Raw genomic sequence first — 24549 nt, 5'->3', positions numbered from 1 at the left:
CTGATTGATTGCATGAAAATAAGTTTAAGAGACAGGTTGTGATTCAGGAGCATATGCTTTATAGCACAACCCCTCACATCAATACTAGAACAACCTCAGAGGGCATTATGCCCATTATGATCCCCAAAAAATAAAAAGGGGGTTTGCAGTTGCTCAATGATGGTATTAAGGTCTGAGGGATGATAATTTTTTCCCAGGGGTGAGGTACAGAGAGCAAACAGTGATGATATGACCCAGGGAGATACAAATGGCTACAGCCTCCAAGGGCATATTCAATGACAAGGACCAGGTGGGCACATGTTGACCAACCAGCAGTGCTACTCCCCATGTCCTTGTCCTACACATGGCCTGTCATTGCAGTATAAGGAATATTGTTGAATTGTACCTGTATTAGTAGGTTTTAAAAATGTTTCCTGTAGAGAAAAACATCTGGAATGATAGAAGTCAATCAAATCCTTGATGTCATTCACATTTGATTGAAAATCTTGACAGTTCCATTGGATTAGTGTGGCCATTTTTCTTTATTTTGGAGGAGAATATGGCAAGGAGACCTTCTGTTTGTGACCAAACATATTTTCTTTACTGGATGTGGCTTGGTCACTCTCTAGTGATCCTGCTCTGGATTGAGTAGGCAGGTTGGAGTTTGTAGACATACTTTCCAGTGATTGAGGACATGAACGAATGGGTTAATTTTTGGGGTGTCAAAAGAGGAAGACCCCATGGAAACACATGGGCTTGAACAAGGTGAAGTTGAGCAATGACTGGAATATGTGATAGGCACAGAGGTAGAAGTAGGTACTGATTCATTAACCTTGTTGATTTTGGAAGGTACTAAATTAAGATGCACTGTTAAGGATTCTGTAGGAGGCACAGAATGGTCTGTCTGGACTACTGTAGTAGTGGAATGGATTACAGCAGCATAAGTCCAAGATGAAACTGGGAATAGTAATTTCCAAGCCTCTGGATAAGTAATATTGAGAACTGTCTTGATATGTTGTACTTCTTTCTTTTATGCCCATTCAGGGCAAGAAGTAAAATAGGAAGGACATGGACCATTACAGTTAACACAATGTGGTTCTAGTTGGTATTCAAAAGTATCATGGGCTTTACCAGCACAACAGGCACATGTTAAAGAACCATGACAAGATGTTTTCAAGTGACCAAATTGTTGACAATGAAAACACCTACAGGGTTAGGAATATAAGGTTGTACCTTACAATTCAGATTTTCTGCCTTGATTGTGGTAGGAGGATGTGATGTTGTAAATGTTATTAGTAGAACATTTGTTGGCTCCATAATCTCGTCTGTATGAGTAAAAATTCGACGCATGGCTGTAACACCTTGGTTGGTGAAACATGCGAGAATCTCTGACTCTGGAATGATCTTTAAATCCCTCTCAACTATAATTCCTCTGGAATAATTCAAAGTATAATGAGGTGTAACCTCACAAGTGTCCCATGCAGTCATTTTTCCTTTTTTTATGAAGGCTGATGTTGTGCCATATTCTGTTAGAGCTTAAAAAAAACAACACAAATCACTGTACTTTACAGATTCCATGCTTGATGAAATAGAGTGGGCATAGATGTAATGGCAGTATTTGCCAACATAAAAAATTCTCCATGGTTCAAACATAATTATAGATGCTGTACTTGGGCCATAGCCAGGAAGACAAGATCTGCATTCACAGTCTTTACGAGCAGATAGCTGTGACCTTGTCCGATATCATGGGCAATATGAAGTAACATCTGTATGTCTGCCTCTTCAAGTTCAAGACTGAATGGCTTAATCTCAGTCTTTGATCCACTATTGCTATGATGTTGAGTCAGAACACTAATAACAAGATCTAGCTGCATAACATAATCTCATTCACATGTTTGTCTGAGAGAAAACAAAAGTTTTGTTTTAATTTGACTGTTACACAGGTAAGCAGTCCTGTTTTAAGTAGAGGATGTTTTTTTTGAGTCACATCTTCTGAATCCTAATTTACAATCTTCTTATACTTGCTCCTTTAGACATTTGCTGTATACTGACCTCAAGTAACAATTCAGCCTCCAGAACAGCAACAATGGCTTAAAAAAAGTCCTTATTATCCATAAAATGTTATACTTCATTTAATGATCTGGTAAAAATTCTTTAATCAAACTCTCTAGGGTTCATATAAGGACAGGTTAAAATCTCTGAAATTTTCTTTTGAAAAAAGGTAGAGATGATCTTAATGAGGTATTTAGAATGATTAAAGGAATAAACAGTGTTGATGAACCATCTTTTTACATAATTAATGATAAGAATGATAGGGCTAATGGATAAAAACGTACATTTTGATATGGTAGGAATCATTTTCAGCTAAGACAGTTTTTTTTTTCTTTTCTAACACAGTGGTTAGCTTTGGTATAGCATGCTTTATTGAATGGTATAGATAGACATTTTAAGAATTTAATTAAACGATGTGGATTTTTTTTCTTTTGTGAACTTCAGTTTATCATAAGGTTAAAACACAATATTTATTCAAAAATGCAACATTTAAACCTGTTTTCATAATTAATGAAAAAAAGGTTTAAAAGAACATTTTGCATTACATTACTATAATATACTTCTACTATATGTTTTCTTTCCCCACGAAATCAAGTGGATATGCTGATTTGTAATCTCCTTTCCATATTTCGAACTCCACACAGTGTCAAGTTCGTAACTCATAATTTACTATCCTTATAATAGTAATAACGAGTAATACTATCACTAGTAATAACAGCAGTATCAATACTAGTGTTAATAAACTGAATTTTTTAGTAAAAAATGAAAAAGGCCAATCCAAGGCACTTTGTCAATAGCAGTATAAAATTATCTCTGTACTGTAAACTACGTATAAGAGTGTACTTACACACAAATACTTTAAATTAAAGCAAACAAGAACGAAATTACTTATAATTTATATTTAAAACTTCACGATGTCAATTTTACATTGAACTAGAATTGAATAGCCAGGTTGTCTGCCGGAATAACTATAAAACCATTTAAGCATACTAGATGGCGCATGCCTATAATTTATATTAGGAATTTAGAACTCTACGTCGTAAACATATAAGCTCCAATCAATATGCTTAAAATATTATATTTGTTAACATTTTGCTCTTTAGATGAAAAAAGAGTAATTACACACAATATATATATATATATAAGAGCAATAATAACATAACTTTTAATAAAATCTTATTCAAATAATGAATGAAGAAGATATGATTATAAGGTCAGTGCACTATAATTTTGAAAAGTCGATCTAAAGCTTAGATAACAAAGAATATAATTTAGAAAATCCGTGTTACTAATATAAAACGTTAAAATTTGGTAGAGAGATATACTCATTGTTGTTTTGGAATTTCGCACAAAGCTACTCGAGGGCTATCTGTGCTAGCCGTCCCTAATTTAGCAATGTAAGACTAGAGGGAAGGCAGCTAGTCATCACCACCCACCGCCAACTCTTGGGCTACTCTTTTACCAACAAATAGTGGGATTGACCGAACATTATAACGCCTCCACGGCTGGGAGGGCGAGCATGTTTGGCGCGACTCGGGCGCGAACCCGCGACCCTCAGATTACGAAGCGCACGCCTTAACGCGCTTGGCCATGCCGGGCCTTTTTAAAAGCCACATGGGACTATCTACTGAGCTCACCGAGGGGAATCGAACCCCTAATTTTAGCGTTGTAAATCTGGAGACATACCGATGTACTAGCGGGGGGCTAGTATTTTGATGTAAGTTATAATATTTACTACTACGACTATTAAACTCAGTATAATAACTGCTGTTATTATAGTTTCGTTTGTTCTATTTTGTTTTTAATGATGGGTTGTGTTTAATCAAATTTTCAGATGGCGCTAGCAGATGTGTTTTATCGTACATTCGTAAGATAAAGGATGCCTCGTTGGTAAGTTCGAAATAAAATTATTTTATATTGGAATTTCTCAGTGTCTGCCCAAAAATCAAACGCTTTTTGATCCTAATTTAATGTACTGCATTTAATAGTTTATCTAGCCTAACTTTTCTTTCTGCCTTTGGATTTTAATATCATGGATTACATAGTGAAAATGTCACTACACTAACACCCTTACTGCTAATAGTAATAACAGTAACGCTAGCACTAGTAATACAACTTGTTTAAATTATAACAATATACTCCTAAGTATAATAGTTCTAGAGTATGTGGTTGTACTTGGATAATTTATTGTAGAGTTCATAACAGATGCTACTGATGAACAAGTCCAATGTATAGCTGTAAAACAGTTTCTTATGCTGAAAACAGATGACACATGCATTTTTCCTTTGGGATATGAACTAATTTCAACAGAATTCATACAGACTAAACTGTAGAAAGCAATAAATTGCTGCCATTACAACCATTATGAGCCCCTTCTAATTTATCTATGAGCAAATGCATGTGTAGTTAAATTAAGGCACAACGTTTGGACAAATTAGAGTTTGCTAAAAAGTAATTATTCAGATGGAGGTGTAATCTAGACCTTAAACATCGTTACATATATGTTTATTTATCAGTTATTATTTTATAATGATAAAACAATTAAAGTAAGATGTAAACAAAAATATATAATTTGTTTTTGGACATATGAATATTCTACACAAAAATTTGAGGTCAGTATTGGTTATAAACAATAGTGTTTGGAAGCTGTAGTTTATAGTTAGTACTCTTAAAGGTATTGTTTATGATATATTGTTAAAAGATATATGCTGAGAGTGATATAACAATGTACATACAGCTTGTAGTGTAGCATAAGATAATTAAAAACTCTTAGTTGGAAAGGGAAATTGGGATCACTAGAAAGGTACAAAAGCAAGTTGAATCAAAATGCAAGGATTATATTATCAAACCTACAACTAAAGACTTAAATTGCCCTACAACCTTTGCAGGAGTTTGGTAGCTGTGCATAGATTTTGGCACAATATACCATGTTGAATTTGCTGTAGGCTTTGGTGCTTGAATGGCTTTGAAGAGAAATATGGCTAAAAGTGATAAAATCTCTCCTCCTCTTTCAAGAATAAATGTAACAAAACTCCTACAGCCTGCAGAGAAGCTGTTTTAGTAGGTTTGTCCAGGTTTGAATCAAATATTCACAGCTGTTTTTTCTGTAAGCTTGTGAAACAAAAATTATAATAATATTACAAGCCAACAGATGAATATTAAGTTTTGTCTAACAATTGGGAAAATCAACATTTTTGCTGTTAACAATATTTTTGCAACTTTAACCACTGAAAAAGAAGATCTCAAGTGTTTTGAGAACAAGTTTGCTTTTAAGATGGGTTTTACCCATATTGTTTACTGGAATTTTTGTGGAAGTCCCAGGTAGATCTTTTGAAGAACCACTATCGTGGTTCATCTAATCAAGATTAATCTGTTCAATATGCATAATTTATTGTAGTTTTTGTTCTAAGTACAACTGTAAAATTATACTGTTTTATGTATTTTATTTATGTACAAGTTACACTAATATTAACTTCTAATTAGACTTTTTCACCTGCTTAGGTCAAAACTAAAACTCATCCATTAATGAATACAGTTAATTAAACATTTCTTAATTTTACTATGCTTCTGTTATTAACAATTGTTTTCATTATGGTATTTTTCAGTGTAACCTTGAATATGATCCCTCGGTGTGGATTCCTATACGTGGTGAGGGGACCTCCTCTGGGATCTAAACATCCACCCAAGTGCTTGCCGTGCGTGGCGACCCATGAAGGGGAGGAGAGGATCCTGGTAGTTGAGGGGTCCAACCCTAACACACCACTTTGGCCTTGAATTTCTGTAGATGGGTGGCCTTTGGGTGGCTCCCCTTGGGTCAATCAGCTGGTCCACTTGGGCTAGAGTCAACCAAGTACCAGTGTTGGAAGTTCTCAACAGGGGTTGTGGACATTGTGTCTGATGCTGGTATTTGGGTATAGTGCTCACGAAACCCTGGCGTTGCTGCAATGTCCTAGCATGACATTGTAGTGCATTCCGTTGTAGGGCTCCATGGTGGGTGGGGTCAGTGGGTACTGAAATTTTCCTTTTTTCCTATGGATCCTCCTACAAAAACTTTAAATAAAATAGTGAAAAAACAGTCAATAGGTAAACGACCACGTCTTGAAGACTCTAAGCAGCAATCTTCAACATCTGTAACACATGTACCTCATTTTCTTATATTACATTCTCTTTTAGAAAAACCTTTAGGGCAAATGTCCCCCTTTTTCATTCAGAAGGGACTAGAGGGTCTTGCTGGCTCTCCAAAGTCAGTTAAGAAGCTTTGATCTGGAGACATATTGGTTAAAACATCCACTTCCCAACACAGTGAACTTCTCTTGAATTCAAAGGCAATTGGGGATATACCTATTGAGGTTACCCCTCATGCTACCTTGAATTCTTCATGAAGTGTTATTGTTGAGAGGGATTTGAAGAACGTCCCCATTCAGAGATTCTCGCTGGTCTCTCCACTCAAGGAGTTTCTGCAATGAGGCGCATCATTACTTGCCATGATGGAGTTACACTGTTGACAGATAACCTCGTTTTGACATTTACATCACCACGTGCACCTGCCACCATCAAGGCAGGTTATCTAATTTGTAGGGTGAGGCTGTACATTCCAAACCCTCTTCGATGTTTCCAATGTCAAAGGTTTGGCCACTCAAAGACGTCCTGCCGTGGTTCCCTGACATGTGCTCGTTGTGGTGGCAAGGACCACGATGCCTGTGAGTGTCACACGGACCCACATTGTGTTAACAGCAATGGTTCCCACCCTTCCTTCTTTCGTTTTTGCCCAAAATGGTTGGAAGAAAAAGAGGTGCAGCATTTGAAAATGACTCATAACATTAGTTATCCTGAGACTCGGAAATTGATGTGCGACACTCCATCTCGGACATATGCTGCTGCACTTGGTTCCACAACTACAGTGGGAGTGCAGACAGATCTCTCTGTGCCTCCAAGAGAATCGTTTTCAAAACAAATGAAAAGCCTTTTGACCTCCATGGTTAAAAAGGTTGATGAATCGACTTCCACACCCATCTCTGTTCCTCCCATATATTCTAACAAACCTCAAGATCCACATCCTTCAGTTTCAAATACAAGCATTTCTTCTGATATATCTTTTTCTCACACCCCAAGAGGCAAAACAATCATTCATTTGCATCTTCAGTCACTGGAATCCCCTTCCAGTAACAAAGACCTGCCCAATCGACCCAGGGCAGGATCCATGGAGGTTGATATACCATCCGTGTTTCCTTGGGTCATACCATCACGGTTTGTTCTCTCTACCTGTTTCCTGGAGAGACATATGATCAATCAGACCTTGATGCTCTCGTTGAACAGTTGCTGTCTCCCTTTCTAATCCTGGGGGACTTTAATGGACATCATCCCTCTGGGAAGTGCTATGATGGGAGGGGCCGATCTGTAGAGCATATGGTCTCTGATCATAATCTTTCTCTTTTCAATACTGGTTTTTCCACTTATTTTCATGCACCTAGTCAGTCCTTTACCCCTATTGATCTCTCGATTTGCTCCCCTTCATTATTTTCCCATTTTTTCCTGGAGGGTTGACAATAATCCACTCGGCAGTGATCATTTTCCTCTACTTTTGAGAGAGACTGGCCGTGGTCGATGCCACCCTACCCGCGTGCCCCGGTGGATGCTGGATCAGCAGACTGGTCCACTTCCACTGCTCTCGCAGAACTTGATCCTGCCATCATGAATCAACCATCAATAGACGACTGTGTGGCAGCAGTAACTGACTGTATTATACAAGCAGCTGCTCAGTGTATTCCTGAAACCTCCACATGTTTTCTACGATATTCTCGTTAGTGGTGGAATCCTGCTTGCCACTTGGCACGGAAGGCTCAAAAACAGGCCTGGGGTACTTTCCGTAGATATCCCACACTTTTGAATCACATTGCTTTCCAACGGCCGCGTGCACATGCTAGGTGGGTAAGACGTCAAAGCCAGAAGGAACCTTGGATTAAGTTTACAACTAGCATATCTTCTCCCACCATTTCCAAGGTAATATGGGACAGTATTCAAAAGGTCAGTGGGCACTATATTTCTGTCCCCCTCTCCATCTTACTTTCTCATGGCCAAGAGGTAGCTGATGTCCGGAGCATCGCCGATACTCTAGATGAAAGCTTTTGTTGGGTATCTTGCACTTCTGATTGTTCCTCCACTTTCTTGGCCATCAAGACTCGGGCAGAGTGTTCACCTCTTTCCTTTCGAACTAACTGTCTCCTTGACTATTATTGTCCCTTTACGCTGGAGGAACTGAAAATGGCCCTTCATCGGTCTGGCAGCACATCTTTTGGACCTGATGATGCACATTATGACATGCTGCACTATCTCTCTCCTGCTTCTCTTGATATTCTTCTAATTGTTTTTAACTGGATTTGGCAGGAGAATGTTTTCCTGATGCTTTGTGCCAGGCTATTGTCCTACCTTTTTCTAAGCATGGGAAGGATTCCAAGATTCCTTCAAACTACTGTCCAGTTGCTTTGATGAGCTGTCTCTGTAAGACATTAGAAAAGATGGTTAATGCTCGTCTTGTTTGGTTCCTTGAATCAAACAACCTCCTCTCGCCCACCCAGTGTGGGTTCTGTTGACAGCACTCCACCACAGACCACCTAATTCAACTTGAAACATCTATCAGAGAAGCCTTTCTCAAATGCCAACATCTTGTATCAATATTCTTTGACATAGAGAAGGCTTATGACACAACATGGAGGTATGGCATTTTGCGAGACCTCCATACATATGGGTTACGTGGCCATCTACCCATGTTTATTAAAAAATTTTTAATGGACAGGAGATTCCAAGTTTGTGTGGGTTTGGCACGCTCGCTCTTTTGTACAGGAACTTGGGATTCCTCAGGGCTGTGTTTTGAGTGTCACACTTTTCAGTATAAAGATAAATGCCATCACTAAACAACTCCCTCTCATTGTTGCAAACGGGCTCTGTGTCGGCGACTTTCACATCTCGTGTCAGTCGTCGAACATGAGATATATTGAGTGGCAACTACAAACTGCCCTCAATCATGTACTGAAGTGGACTTTGGCAAACAGCTTTAATTTTTCTCTCTCTGAAACTGTTTGCATGCACTTTTGCCGCCAACAGGGAATTCACCCTGATCCTGAACTCTATATCGGTGAAGTTTCGCTGCCAGTGGTCCCTGAGACCAAGTTCTTGGGGCTTATCTTTGACTGCAAGCTGACCTTTATACCACACTTAATGCAGCTATGGGTCAAATGCACAAGAGCACTGAACATCCTCCGTGTCCTCTCTACCGCCAGTTGGGGAACGGATCGATGTTCTGTGTTAAACATATATCATGCTCTTATTCAATCAAAACTCAACTATGGATCAATAGTCTATGGCTCTGCCAGACCCTCGGCCTTAAAGATGCTGGACCCCATTCATCATCAAGGACTTCGACTCTGCACTGGGGCTTTTTTCACCTCCCCAGTTCAGAGCTTATATGTGAAATCTCGCAAACCTTCTCTGCACCTTCGTCGTTTGCAACTGTCTTTACTGTATTCTTCGAAACTTCTTTCCCTACCAAAGCATCTCACTTAGGGATGTGTTTTCCTTCCTCAGTGGGCCTTACTTTTTCAGAACAGACGATCTGCCATTGCTCCTTTTGGCCTTCACATCCAGGTGCAATTGGATGAATTGGGTCTGTCCTTGGATAACATTGCAGAATCCACTGGTCAGCCCATCCCCCCATGGCTTATTACACCCCCCAAATGTGACTTTCTTTAAGTCATCTGAAAAGGGCAGATACTCCTGATTGGAAGTACCATCTTTTATTTTCTGAACATCTTTCAAACAATCATTCCATTCCAATTTATACGGATGGTTCCAAATCAGGTAATTCTGTGGGTTCCACCATGGTTTGTTGTGGTTTAGTGGCTGCGAGCAGGATCCCCTCTACAGCTTCTGTGTTCACTGCTGAACTGTACGCCATATCTCTTGCCCTGGATCATATTGAAGCTCAGCAGTACTCCGACTGCACTATTTATACTGACTCGCTTAGTTCTCTGCTGGTCTTGGAATCACTTCATGTTGGCTCACACCCTGTTCTTGCTGATATTCAAAACTGACTGGCCCATTTCTCATTAACATCTACTTCTATCCAGTTTTTCTGGATACCAGGCCACGTTGGTATTTCGCGGAATGTGCTTGCAGACACGACAGCTAAATCTATATGCTCTGGTGCTATCACCACTGTGCCTATTCTGTACATGGACTATGGTCCTGTATTCAAGGCTCGGCTCCTTACCAGCTGGCAGTCCACTTGGAGTGAGCAACGTGACAACAAGCTTTTTCAAATAAAACCCTATATTGGGCTTTGGCCGTCTAGTTTCCGGAAGGAGGAAGTTGTTCTAACTAGACACAGCTTTTTAACTCATCGTTTTTTTTTATCTGGAACTGATGCACAAGTGTGTAGTTTGTGTAACACTCAAATCACTGTAAGCCACATTTTATTTTCTTGCCATCATTACGACTCTCAACGACGGCACTATTTTAAACGTTCTGTCCCAGGGTTTGTCCGTAACATTGGACAATGTTATTGGTGATAAAATTTTTAGTTTTTTAATGGCCATTAATCTTTTTAACCTCATTTAAGTGTTTGATATTTATTCATTACACCTTTTTAATTGTGGTTCCCTTTCCAGAGTCCCAACCTCTCTAGCTCAATTTGACATTGGAAAATGGCCTGAACATTAAATAACTCAACACCAGCACTGGAAAGACCAACTTCAGGTGACTGACGGTGGTTCTTGTACATACCTGTTAGTCTTCCTGGTGGGTTATGATCATTACCATTCTGCTGCAGGAAGTCCTTTACAACTTTGTAGACTGGATGTCAACATTGGTTTTGTGCCATTTTCTGTTTTTAATTGCTGTTTTGTTTTTACTTTTGTTTCCTTTTATTAATTTTACTACTTTTACCTTTTTACAGGACATTTGGCTAATTTTTATTACAATTTTGCTATGTGTCTTTTAACACTTTTTATATTTTCCCTTTTGGTAATGGCTGTTATGACAACATAACCTGGAACCAGGACTGGAAAGGCCAACTTCAGGTGACTGACGGTGGTTCTTGTACTTGCCTGTTAGTCTTCCTGGCAGGTTACGATCATTATGATCATTACTATTTTGTTAGAGAAAGTCCTTTACAACTTCTCTTACTCTGCTCTCTCTTAACATTGTAGACTAGGTGTCAACATTGGTTTTATGCTTTTTCTGTTTCTCAATGATGTTTTGTTTTACCTTCATTTCCTTTTATGTATTTTACTACATTTAATTTATTTTTACCTTTTTACTGGACATTTGGCACAGATAGCCTAGCTGCTTTGTGCCAAAAAACACTGAATCAGTCAATCAACCTTGAATATGAAATGAGTTTATACCAAATCTCCAGGTCTATAGAAGTATGCTATATTATTAACCAGTAATTTAAAAATATTGTATCTCATATCAGCATTGCTTTTCTTTTTTTGTTAAATAAATATTTTCACTCAGTCTGTTGTAATTTGAAAGTTTAATGTAGAAACTTGTGTCCATTTAAATACTTTTATAATTACGATGCTGCTGTCATTCTTTGCACCTTGATTTATGGTTTGAAAATGAAAATATTGCTATCTGTAGCTCAACTTATTTATATTATTACTTCATTATTTGTAGCATGAAGCCATCTACAACTTTTTAAAAGCTTGTGTTTTGAGAAGATCCACGAAATCTATGTAATTCAGTTCTTTATTCGGCCCGGCATGGCCTAGCGAGTTAAGGCGTGCGCTTCATAATCTGAGGGTCGCGGGTTCGTGCCCGAATCGCGCCAAACATGCTCGCCCTCCCAGCCGTGGGGGCCTTATAATGTGATGGTCAATCCCACTATTCGTTGGTAAAAGAGTATCCCAAGAGTTGGCGGTGGGTGGTGATGACTAGCTGCCTTCCCTCTAGTCTTACACTACTAAATAAGGGACAACTAGCACAGATAGCCCTCGAGTAGCTTTGTGCGAAATTCTAAAACAAAATAAAACAAACAGTTCTTAATTCATAATTAAATAACTGTTGCTTGTTTTAGTGCTGTAACAAATATTTGCATCTCCAAGTATTCAAAACTTACTCATCAACTTGTGACTTTTGTGCATCGTCCTTGACATAGTATATAAATTACCTTACAAAACAATGGTCACACTAGCTTTTAAGAAATTGGATTTCTTGCTTATATGACACTGTAAAAACGTTTTCCTTGTGTGATGTGAAATTTTTATCCTGTGTTCATGTAAATTTACAATAGGGATTACAGTTTTTTCTTTTTGCCTCTGTTTCCTGTCATGGAGAACTATTTTTCTCCATTCTCAGAGTGCAGATATAACGTCATGAATATGTTGCATGTGAATTTGATGTACTGGTGCCATGTGTAATTGACTAGTGCCTTCTAAAAATGTTTCAACTATAACAACTACTTTTTATATATTATATCAAAATAGTTATTTTTCCAATGTACAATTATTTCATATGAAGTTAGCATACAAAAAGTCGTGCATCATATACAATACCTACTAAGTAACATTTATATATGTAGTAGTACATAAAATACTAAATATTTCTGAGGCTGAACATTATGTTAGTCTGTTGAACATTTAGAAACAATGACTTGTTCATTTATCACACATCAATTTTAATAATATCACATACATGTTTTCTAATATGTATTTCATGATAATTTCTACTCTTTTACATATTTGTGTGTTTATGACAATGTTGTCTTTAACTTTTCAGTTATTAAAACTTTGTAATCAATCAAATTAAACAATCTAAATTCACATACTAGGCAAAAATGTACTTAGCCAAAGTAAAAACCCAATATTTAGAATGTTCTTCATGTAGCCTAAAGTAATTTAAAAATTGGAATTATGTCAATTTATTATGTGAACTAAATATTTTGCTAATTTAGTGCTTGCATAGTTTGAAAACCGTTAGCAAATGAATAAGAAGGCCAGAAAGTTTGGTTTGTTTACAACATCTGGCTGGCAATGCTCAATACTAACACTTGGACTAGGGTTTTTCATTGAATAATAAGGTTGACATTTCCATGGTTGAAAAGGCAAGCATATTTTACAATGGTTTTTGTTCCTGTGACTTGCAGCTTGTGAGTTAAACTTGGAAAAGAGTGATTATTTTCAGAAGATGCAAACAAGTTTTTTTTATGGGTTGCAATAAAATCTGAAACTTAGATTATCTGCAGACTTCATGTATCTGTGTGTGTGTTTAAAGGAGAGAATGTTAAATCATTGTTGGTAAAGAATAATTTATTATTTTATGTGTTTTTTTTCAGTTTATATATTAGAAGTCTATTTTTATTTTTCAGGACTGAAGCACGTGACTTATCTCCAAGAAGTGACAGGGTTGTACAGTCTCAGTCAAAAAGAAAGGTACACTATAGCAATTGTCTTTTGGCATTATTGCTTAATAGAATAGAATATTTATCTGAGAATGACAAATTTTCAACTGCAGTGGTGTTATAACGTGAAGTTCAACCCCACTCTTCATTGGTACAAGAGTTGGTGGTGGGTGGTGGTAATTAACTGCCTTCTCTCTAGTTGCATACTGCTAAATTAAGGATAACTACTGCAGGTAGTTCTCATGTAGCTTTGCTCGAAATTCAAAAACAAATCTAACCCATGTGTTTTAATACTCCTTGTCACCACCATTTATTACGTACATTCTTGCCTCTGCTTAAAGTGTTACCCTATTGTAAAATTTTCAGTGTTCCTTTAACCCTTTATAGACAGGTCAAAGGCCACATCATGCTTGTTGATTTGCATTCAAAATTTTTTTGAACTACAACTTAATGAATTTACATCAGTAAGTTTGCATCAAACTGTAGATTATAATTCAAATTTTATTATTATACATTATTCAATTTATTAATTTAAAAGTAGATATTGATTATTTTATGTTGAATGCAGCACTGGTTCAAATTAGATGTTTCTGATGTCAGAGTACTAAAAGTTTGGAGTTTCATACAAATTAGGAACTCGGGTTGCTGATATTTACAAGCTAGAATATAAAATAAGAACCTCGCATCTTTTCTATTTGTTGAGATATTCCTCATGTTCTGAATCAAACACATTGGCCTTGTTCACCTCTTTTTATTTTTAGAAAAGATCTTTAATATACATTTACTTCAATATATGAGATGAATAATCAATTGACAGCCTAGAATGTCCTCCTAGTGGTTTTCTCAGGCATTTTAATGTGTTAGAAGGCTACTCATCTTTCTAATAAAGATTTCGAGAAGATAGGTTGTGTCTTTAGTCTGTTTGAAATTTTTTTGTTTTTTATACCTTAAAAACAGCTTGGTTACTAAGCTTGATAAATTATAGTAAATTTTTATGGTATTGATATAGTAATTTATGATTTTTTGGTCATTAAACCATATGTATGAAACCTAAAAAAAAAGGTTTGTTTGATATCTTACACATGCAAAATTTTTAAAGGCTTATCAAGCAAATATTTTTGGTTACAATGCATAACCTTATTTAACTATTTCTATACAGAGGTAATGGATTCCACTGACCTTTTAATCTGAAAATAACTACTAGAGTTCCCATACTATAACATTTAGTGTGGCATGTGTATCTGCACAAAATTTGACAAGCTTTCAATAAACATTACAAGGCTTTTGTACACAAAAAATTATATTTCTTAATTCAGTTTTTTGCAGAGGATTTGTCTGTAGATATATGAAGTCAGTGTGTTGACTGCTCCGGGTGCAAAGTGATATTCATGTTAAGATTAATAATACTTTTCTTCATCTGAAAAAATTCAAATGTAATTTGTGTAACATCTAAAGCATCCTAATTATGATACAGTACTTACCTTTTATAATATTAATTATGCTTGTTCAATGTTGTCCTTTATGTGCAAAACTTTTTTTCAACCATGCCACAAGTCTCAGATTTCCACCTTGTCTGATGCATAATATCATGCATTATCTGTTAAACAATACTGGTATCAAATGCTTATGTGATGCATACAATTCCCTGTACACTTCTCTACTGAAAATTCTGATGTCATTTGGCAGCTTTTGAGTACAGATGTTTGCTTTTGTGCTTCTTAGTGCTTTCCATGTGAAACAATTTAATTTTTGCTCAAAGTTTTTTTTCTCCATGCTTTAAAATAATTTATCCCGGTTTATAATTGTTGCCCCATATCTGCACTCGATAATGTTGTGCATATGTTGTGAGTTAGAAATTCTGAAGTCAACGTTACTACTGGGGCACAACAATGATCAATGTTTTGTTTCATCTCTCAAGTGCTGTTGACCCAACAGTGGATTTTTGTACATTGGAATATTGAATGTTTCCATAGGTCAACCTTTGTCCCCTGATATTGCCTGGGTTCCTTATGGTTCTGCTGAAATTATTCAGCAATGAGGATTTTGATAATTTTTTCCTCCTCCTGAGATTGTTGTTCCTTCCCAATTCCAGCCTGAAGATTGGCCTTGGCCTTCATAAAGTTTGTGTGTAAGGTTTGTGATGTTTTGTCTCTTTTTCCCTATTTCTTACTCCCTTTGTCCCTCTTTCCTGATATTCAGGTCAGTGTGGGTCACTTTCTCTCCCAGTTAAAGGAGGGGATCAGCATGCTGTACCCCCCAAGATTCTCCAATCAGTAAGCTCTTTCTTGCCATTGGTTGGACTATCCATTTTTGGATTAACAGTTGTTGGGTTTTTTATTCTCTCTCTGTGGGGCATTTTCCATATCTAATGTTAGTCTTATAAATACCAGTATACTTAGCCTTCTTTTACCCATACTGTTCTTCTCAGGCATCTTTCTTTCATTCATCCACTCTCAGAGGCTCTCCACAGAATTTCAGAGTGATTTTTCTACCAATACCATTCACCTTCTCTTCTCCACATAAGTTGGAATGTCATCTTTGGCTCTGGTGTTACATAGAAGGTTTCCTTGTTGTCAGGCTCTTATAGGTAGGAACTCAGTTTTGCCTTGTGTCAATTTACCCTTTACTTATCTTGGTGACTTAATGTCTTTCTCCTTTTCTTGTACGTTATGTCTTTGATACTGCCGCTGAGAATATTGAGCTGTGGATGACATTAGCCCACCAGCAGTTCACTCTTTCCTTTTTCGTGGCTCGTTTTTCTCAGTCAAAGCCTTCTATGCCACCTATTCCTTCTTCACATTCTACATTCTCACAGTCATTACCCATTCCTTCAAATCTGGTTACTTTCTTTTTCCAAGGTCATTGACAATATACCCCCCCCCCCCAAGTCAATGTGGATCCAGTGGGAACATAACTGTTGGATTTTCTTACTCTCTTGCTTCTCTTCATTGACAATCACTGAGTGGCACAGGTTCTTTTAGAGGGTTTTGCTATCAGATTTCTTTCCTCACTTCTTGTTTCTCCTCACTCTATTTCCTTTCCTCCTTCTCAAGATCCTGTGACATGCCAACATGTGTCAGGGGTTGTTTAAAATTTACTTTTGCAGAAGGCTATCAAATCAGTTCACCATCTCCTAGGGGTTTTTTATTCACATCTTTTTGTGAACCCTAAGAAAACCTGAGATTGGACACCACTCATTGATTTATCATGTCTCAATTGCTTCATCACATTCTCAAATCCAGTATGGAGCCCTTTCTCACTTTAAGATGGGCATTTTTCCAAGGATTATGGATGAAAAAAATGTATGTCTCCAGTGCCTACCTCCAAGTTACAATTGTTCTTCATTATCGACCTCAGATTTACCTCAGCTCTAAATATGTTTTATTGCATTGTTTGGGTCTTTGCTCTTTATATTCATGCTCTGGGAATGCTATTTTGTCATTACATGGATAACTAATTCCTTCTAGCTCATTCCAGTCAGGAGTCAACCATTCACACTCACTCACTCCTATCAGTGCCAGCTTTAGTGGGCTGGTTGATCAAATTAGTGAAGTCAGTCCCTCGACTCACCTAATATTTAGTCACTTTGTAGGTCTTCTTTGACACCAACATTAGTCTCTCTCTACCTTCTCCTATATGTTTCCCCCTCGTGGATTCCTGTACGTGGTGAGGGGACCTCCCAGGGAAGGTTCTGTTCTTTCAGTTTACCTCGTCTGGGATATAAACATCCACCCACGTGTTTGTCGTGCGTGGCGACCTGTGAAGGGGAGGAGAGGATCCTGGTGGTTGAGGGGTCCAACCCTAACACCCCACTTTGGTCTTGAATTCCTGTAGATGGGCAGCCTTTGGGTGGCCCCCTTGGGTCATTCGGCTGGTCCACTTGGGCTAGAGTCAACCAAGTACCAGTGTTGGAAGTTCTCAACGGGTGTTGTGGACATTGTGTCTGATGCTGGTGTTTGGGTACAGTGCTCACGAAATCCTAACATTGCTGCAGTGTCCTTGCTTGGCATTTCAGTGTCCCCCTTGTAGGTCTCATGGTGGGTGGGGTCAGTGGGTACCAAAATTTTCCTTTTTTCCTATGGATCCTCCTTCAAAAAATTTAAATAAAATGGTGAAAAAAACAGTCAATAGGTAAATGACTACGTCTTGAAGACTCTGAGCAGCAAACTTCAACATCTGTAACACCTGTACCCCATTTTCTTATATTACATTCTCTTTCAGAAAAACCTTTAGGGCAAATGTCCCCCTTTTTTGTTCAGAAGGGACTAGAGGGTCTTGCTGGCTCTCCAAAGTCAGTAAAGAAGCTTCGATCTGGAGACATATTGGTTGAAACATCCACCTCCCAACACAGTGAACTCTTGAATTCAAAGGCAATTGGGGATGTACCTATTGAGGTTATCCTTCATGCTACCTTGAATTCATCATGACGAGTTATTGTTGAGAGGGACTTGAAGAACGTCCCAGAGTCAGGGATTCTCGCTGGTCTCTCCACTCAAGGAGTTTCTGCAGTGAGGCGCATCTCCACTCGCAAAGACAGAATTACACTACCGACAAATATTTTCGTTTTGACATTTACATCTCCACGTGCACCTGCCACCATCAAGGCAGGCTATCTAATTTGCAGGGTACGGCCGTACATTCCAAACTCTCTTTGATGTTTCCAATGTCAGAGGTTCGGCCACTCAAAGACGTCCCGTCGTGGTTTCCTGACATGTGCTCGTTGTGGTGGCAAGGGTCACGATGCCTGTGAGTGTCACACGGCCCCACAATAGTTCCCACCCTTCATATTTTCGTTCTTGCCCAAAATGGTTGGAGGAAAAAGAGGTGCAGAATTTGAAAACGACCCATAACATTAGTTATCCTGAGGCTCGGAAATTACTGTCTGACACTCCATCGTGGACATATAATGCTGCAATTCGTTCAACAACTACAGTGAGAGTGCAAACAGATCTCTCTGTGCCTCCAAGAGAATCGTTTTCAAAACAAATGAAAAGCCTTTTGACCTCCATGGTTAAAAAGGTTGATGAATCGACTTCTACACCCATCTCTGTTACTCCCATACAGTCCAACAAATCTCAAGATCCACATCCTTCAGTTTCAAATACAGGCATTTCTTCTGATACATCTTTTTCTTCAACCCCACGATGCAAAACAATTATTTGATTGTGTCCTCAGTCACTGGAATCCCCTTCCAACAACAAAGACCTGCCCCATCAAACCAGGTCAGGATCTAGGAGGTCGATAGACCTCCTCCGAATAAGGACAGTAAGGAAAAAAGACGTGGTCGTAAACATAAGGGTTCTCCAGCCACTTCGTCTACTCATCATTAAAAATGGCCACCTTGATACAATGGAACTGTCGAGGTTTGCGTTCTAATCTGGATGATATCAAAACACTGGTTGCTTCCTACCATCCTGTATGTCATTTCTTGTGAGGTGTAGTATTTTTTTTCTGTGAATTCAGTACTTGTTTACTCTATTACTTACCAACTGAAAATCCTTGTTTCTTATTTGATATCTTTCTTCTCAACATTTTTAGATGGTTTCTTTTGAACATATAGTTAAAATACACTGCTGGCTAAAATCTTAAGGCCAATGAACATAAAGAAAAAATATGCATTTTGCATTGTTAGACTCAAGCACTTATTTTAATAGAGCTTCAAAAGATGAAAATAAGAAAAGGGAAAATAGAAATAAAAATCCTTTTTTAGCCTTTAACAGGGAAAATGTGAACACTATGAAATTAACCTGAATACTAGCTGGTCAAAAGTTTAAGACCATACCAAAAATAAGTCCTAAACAGGGTAGGAAATGCCCAACAAGAGGTCTTAGTAGTGAGTTGTATGGTCGTTATTGGGGATAACTGCAAACATTTGCTTTGGCATGGTTGATATAAGCGTTTGCAGATGGGTGGCTGGAATTTTATTCCAAGTAGTGAAGATGGCTTCACAAAGATCACAAGCTTTTTGGAATTGACGTCCATTTTTATAAACTTCCCTTGCCATCCACCCCCACACATTTTCAATGGGGTTCAGTTTGGGTGAACACGCTGGATGGTCCAAAAGAATCATGTTATTTGCCATGGAAAAGGCCTTTGTCCTGCAGGCATTGTGAATTGCAGCGTTGTCCTGCTGAAAGATCCAGTCATTTCTATGTAAGCGAGGGCCTTCAGTCAATAAGAATGCTCTCTCCAACATGCCAGTGTAGCCAGCTACTGTTTGATGCCCCTATATAACCTGAAGCTCCATTATTCCATGGAAGGAGAAAGCACCCCAGATCATGATGGAATCTCCTCTACTGTGTCGTGTAGAAAATGTCCCCAGTAGAATATCCTTATCGTGCCAGTAATGTTGGAAGCCATTTGGACCATCCAAGTTAAATTTTTTCTCATCAGAGAATGAAAGCTATACTTTTCTACATCCCAACCACTTGAAATTTTTGTTCTGTATTTCTCAGGGTCTTTTAAGAAGTTTGCAACACCAGTTTTACTGTGCCCAATCTCACCAATGATGGCACATTGAGAGAGACCTTACTTTTGTAGCTCAACAATTCTGCCAAGTTCAAACTCTCAATTTTTCAGCTTTTACCATGTTTTTGCCCAATGTAACACAGAAGATGTCAGTGGGAGATGTTGACAATGCTAATGCTAGAACATAAATGACTAAATTTTGTTATGTGTTTACCGATTGATACTTTATTTCAGTATGTTCTTAAACTTTTGACCAGTCAGTATTTAGGCTAATTTCATAGTGTTCACATTATCTCTATTAAATGCTAAAAAAGTTTTTTATTTTTATTTTCCCTTTTCTTATTCTCATCTTTCGAAGCTCTACTCAAATAAGTGGTTGAATCTAACAACACAAAATGCATGTTTTTTCTTTATGTTCATTGGCCTTAAGATTTTGGCCAGCAGTGTATATGTATTATATATGAATAGCGGATATATACAGCATAGTCATAAGTGTTCCCATCAAAATTCTGTTTAGAACTACCCTTTTATTTCAACCAACCAAATTGGAATTAACTGCTTCACTGATCTCTCATGTATATAACTCTGTGAGTCATGTTTCAAAATAAGAAAGGAAATTTAGTTAGAACTTTTGATTTTGTTATTTGTGTATTAAAGCACATTGTGCTAATATCAAATTGACAAACAATGACTTGTGTAAAAATCATGAAAATTACTTTATACAGAGAACATTGCTATGCCTTCTCAGTTGCAACATAGTGTGTTCTTGTTGTAGAATAACTTTCATTATGCTTATAAATCATTTTTGCTTACTAATAATTTTTCTTGTGAAGTAATTAAGAGCCAATGCACTGCAACTGCATGGTATTCATACATTGTTATTTGTATTTTCATTCCTTTTAAGAGGAAAAAATCGAGTTCTTCTGAAAATGCTTTTTCTGGCTCAAATGATGACAGTAAATTCCAAGGTAGAAAGAGACCATACACACCACCAGCAGCGAGTGATGAAGAGTTACATAGCTCTATCCAAAACTCAGAGAGTGACCTGGTGAGAAATGCACCTGACCAGAGAAGAACGAAACCAAGAGAACAGAAAAGAAATAATTTACATGAACAGAAGAAAGATTCAGAAAGTGATGAGGATCATCATCTGCTGTTGCATCCAGAGGACGATAACTCATTTGACATCATAAAGGAATCAGCCATTAGAAAAGAAAAGCAACCAGAGAAAACTAGAAGTGGAGAAGGTAACGGTGAAGGAGATGTTTCTACATTAAAGAGAGGGAATTGGAAGGACAACAGGCATAAAGATATTGATCATTCACACAGGAGAAACAGATATTCCCCACAAAATAGAAAGACTGGTAGAAGTAGATTGTATGAAGAATATGACAGAAAAAGGTATGGTTATAGAAATAGAGAAGAAAGAAGGCGTGATGCTCAACATTTGGGTAGGAGATACTGGCAGAGTGACAATGGTGAGGAAAATGGTAGACGAAGAGATGGTGAAAATCTTGAAAGTGGGATTGTAGGACAACGTTACTGGGGTGGAGATACTGAAAATAATGCTGAAAAGAAAAAGGTGGGTGACAAAAAAGGACTGAGAACAGATAATCGTGATGAAGTTTCACAGGTGGAAAAGAAAGATGAGGATGTTCCTGCATCCTTAAAAAATAAATCAGAACAAAATTACTTGACATCAAGGACTGCAGGTGCCTACATTCCACCAGCAAGGCTGAAAATGATGCAAGCCCAGATTACAGATAAATCAAGGTAGAATTTTTTTATCACTAAGTAGAAGACAGACATGGATTATGTGTAGAATTTGATCAGGCCTGTCATTTTATTTGGTATTATTTTTATATTTTATTCTGTACAAAACTTATCTTGTTTTATTGTACTACTGATTTATTTCAAAAGGAATTAATCTACAGAGCAGATTGAAAAGTTTGTAATTTTATCTTACTGAATGCTTTTGTTTACAGAATAAAAAAGATTTTCATTTAATTAAGAATTTTGAAGTTTTTTTAAAATTTTTCTCCAATTTCTGTTTTTAAGAATATATGTGATCAGTGGAATTTGTTGGTTGATTAATCATTATGGTCATTAATTAGATTCAACTAATCAGTTATTATAATGGGAGAATGCAAGAAAAGAAACAAAAAACATATAATGCTAAAAATTGGGATTTGATGCCTTTTGTAATCTCTGATCATAAGTAACTGAGTTAACTGTCCAACTTTACAGTGTGCATGCATGCACATGGTAGGTTGTTTGTTTATGAATGCATATTACAGTTGTAATATCTCTTTACTTTGTTCATGTGCATATTTATTTCTATAGATAATTTACAAATAGCTTTTGTGTTTAGCATTGAATATCAACGAATTGCTTGGGAAGCTTTAAAGAAAAGTATAATTGGTTTGGTCAACAAGGTCAATGTCTCCAATATTGGTATTATTGTACGAGAACTTTTTCAAGAAAACATAATTCGAGGACGGTAAGTGCTAAACAGTTTCATACATCCTCTTTGGTTTATTTTCAAGATATCTTTTTTTTGTGAAGCTTTTGAAATTTGTAATGTTTGAAATCTTTACAATATGGGTAATGTACCTAATCACATTTTGAAATTGCCATGTGTTAACAACTACAGTTTGAAAACTTAAAAATTTATACATGTTTTTCTTTTGTTTCATGCTTAGAAACACATTGAACTTGTTTCTATCAGCCAATAGTTTATGGCTGATAAACATTGATTGAATACTTTTTCCTATTTTATCACTCCAGTTTAGTGCTCTGTGCAATTTGTCACATTCCAGTATCTACATTTTATTATGTGTAATATTATTTTAAAAACATTGTGTGTGTATGTTACTTTCACTAATTAATGTGTATTACTTTTTTAGGTGTAATTAGTCGTAAATATTATATTGGTGATACTGTCTCCCATTGGTTCATTACTTTTAACAATCCAGAAGAAAGGATTTTTGGCTTCTGGCTCTATCCTTGCACTGACTTTGTGAAGCTTGAATGCTTTATGAGTCTTATGCAGAATATTGGTGCTCCACAAGACAATAAATGTTTAAACAGTTTTTCCCCTATCTTTGATGTAAGGATTATCTGTGGCTATGATGACAAGTGACTTTTCACTGGGCACTTCTGACAGGTGCTGATTGGCCTTTACTGTTTCACTCTCACTACAATTTCTATGCTTTGTGTAGGCTGATTTCCTCGCAGTGACAAATGTTTATTCCATATAGGGTACCTGAGATCTGGTGGTGACCAATTTTTTTATTAGTGTTTGTAAATCATATAATCATTTGTGACTGTCTCTTGAGAGGCCTATTAGACATTTTTCTGTTTCTTGGTGCCTTAAGAGTGGATTTGGAGCTGGAATGAACAATTGAATGATGGTGAAAATTATTATCCTTACACTGCAAAACCTAGTGGATAATTTTGCTTGAAAGTGCTGTTGGCTCTCTGTGATGCTTTTTAGAGTAGTGATATGTAACAGAGCCTTGATGGGTATGTATGAAGTATATTTTGTGACCATTTTTAAACAGGCATCTCATATGTTTTTGTCTTATCTAACTGCATATCAATTATACTAATCATTGTTAGTGCATAATACAGGATAGAGTAGATAAGAGTGGTAAAACATGAGCAAGTAATAATCTTTCCCTCTGTTTCCTGCTGAAACTTGCAATTCATTGATGCCCTTCATAGCTATGTTATTGTAGTTGGTGAGCATTGTTAGACAGATCAGGCAGGAGCCTCCAGTCCTCAGAGTGATGTATTGTGTAACATTTCATGTAGATGGTGGTAATGACTCATCTGATGATGAGGATATGTTCAGGTAACTAAGTTTCTCGATGGTTTGTAGTTTGCAGTTATCCTGAAAGCTGTCAGAATATTCATAGTAGATATTGCTATTGTTTTAAGCTGCAATGGCCATCACATCTTTTGTGCCAACATGTGTTAAGAAATTAAAGCCAATGAAAGTGAACTCTTCAGCAGAGTATGAGGTTTTAGTTTGTTGAAAGAGTATAATTTCATAAAATTCAGAGAACTTCTCAAAGCAGCATTTGCTTCCCCTGATTTTTGTGACATTATAGTAATCTATCATAATGTTACTGGGCATGTCTGGTGCACTTTTGTATGCATGCATTATTTACCAGCTTGGTATTTAAGCCTTGGTTTTATTTTTATTCTTATTTTCTTGCTGTTTAGTTGAGGTTTCTGACTTAGTGCCCAGTTTCAGTTTCTCCTTTCTGTTTAAATATATTGTTATTTATAGGCTGTTTAGAAATCTTTTTTCTAGTTCTGTCCACCTAACCAAAGTAGGTAAGTAATGGCAGACCAATATTCTGTTATTATGGGGCTGCTCACTAGCTAATGGAATATAAACATATCCTTCTGCTGTTAAGAAACCTCCCTGACTTAGGAGCTATGCCAACCAGTTCTATTTATAACTTGTAAATAGACAATTCCATGTTATTTCTACCCTCCATGAGCAGAATGTAGCAAATTGTCTTCTCACAATGATGATCTGTCAACCTATCCACTATGTGTGTGTGTGTGTAGCATTGTCTGTTTCAGCTTGCACATCTGAGTTGCATTGTTGATTTATTCTGCCATGATGTTGCACAAAC

General features: G+C 37.2%; 2 protein-coding genes across 4 annotated transcripts in view; one reads left to right on the top strand and one right to left on the bottom strand.

The window, feature by feature from the left end:
• LOC143255971 (histone-lysine N-methyltransferase EZH2-like) overlaps positions 1–3096 on the bottom strand; it is a 54837-nt gene extending 51741 nt beyond the window's left edge. For all 3 annotated transcript variants that reach the window (XM_076512465.1, XM_076512466.1, XM_076512467.1), the window contains exon 1: positions 2879–3096. The gene's annotated coding sequence lies outside the window, so the exon portion shown is untranslated. The remainder of the gene's footprint in view (positions 1–2878) is intronic.
• A 751-nt stretch (positions 3097–3847) lies between these two features.
• Positions 3848–24549, top strand: part of ncm (pre-mRNA-splicing factor nucampholin) — a 74560-nt gene continuing 53858 nt past the window's right edge. Inside the window, exons 1-4 of the mRNA XM_076512464.1 lie at positions 3848–3921; positions 13397–13460; positions 20802–21670; positions 22269–22397. Of these exons, the coding sequence (XP_076368579.1) occupies positions 3911–3921; positions 13397–13460; positions 20802–21670; positions 22269–22397 (1073 nt within the window). The 5' untranslated portion in view covers positions 3848–3910. The remainder of the gene's footprint in view (positions 3922–13396; positions 13461–20801; positions 21671–22268; positions 22398–24549) is intronic.

Source organism: Tachypleus tridentatus, chromosome 7 (genome assembly GCF_004210375.1).
Source record: "Tachypleus tridentatus isolate NWPU-2018 chromosome 7, ASM421037v1, whole genome shotgun sequence".
NCBI classification, from domain to species: Eukaryota; Metazoa; Arthropoda; class Merostomata; order Xiphosura; family Limulidae; genus Tachypleus; species Tachypleus tridentatus.
The sequence above is the reverse complement of the archived record's forward strand: the minus strand, read 5'-3'. Positions and strand labels throughout refer to the sequence as shown.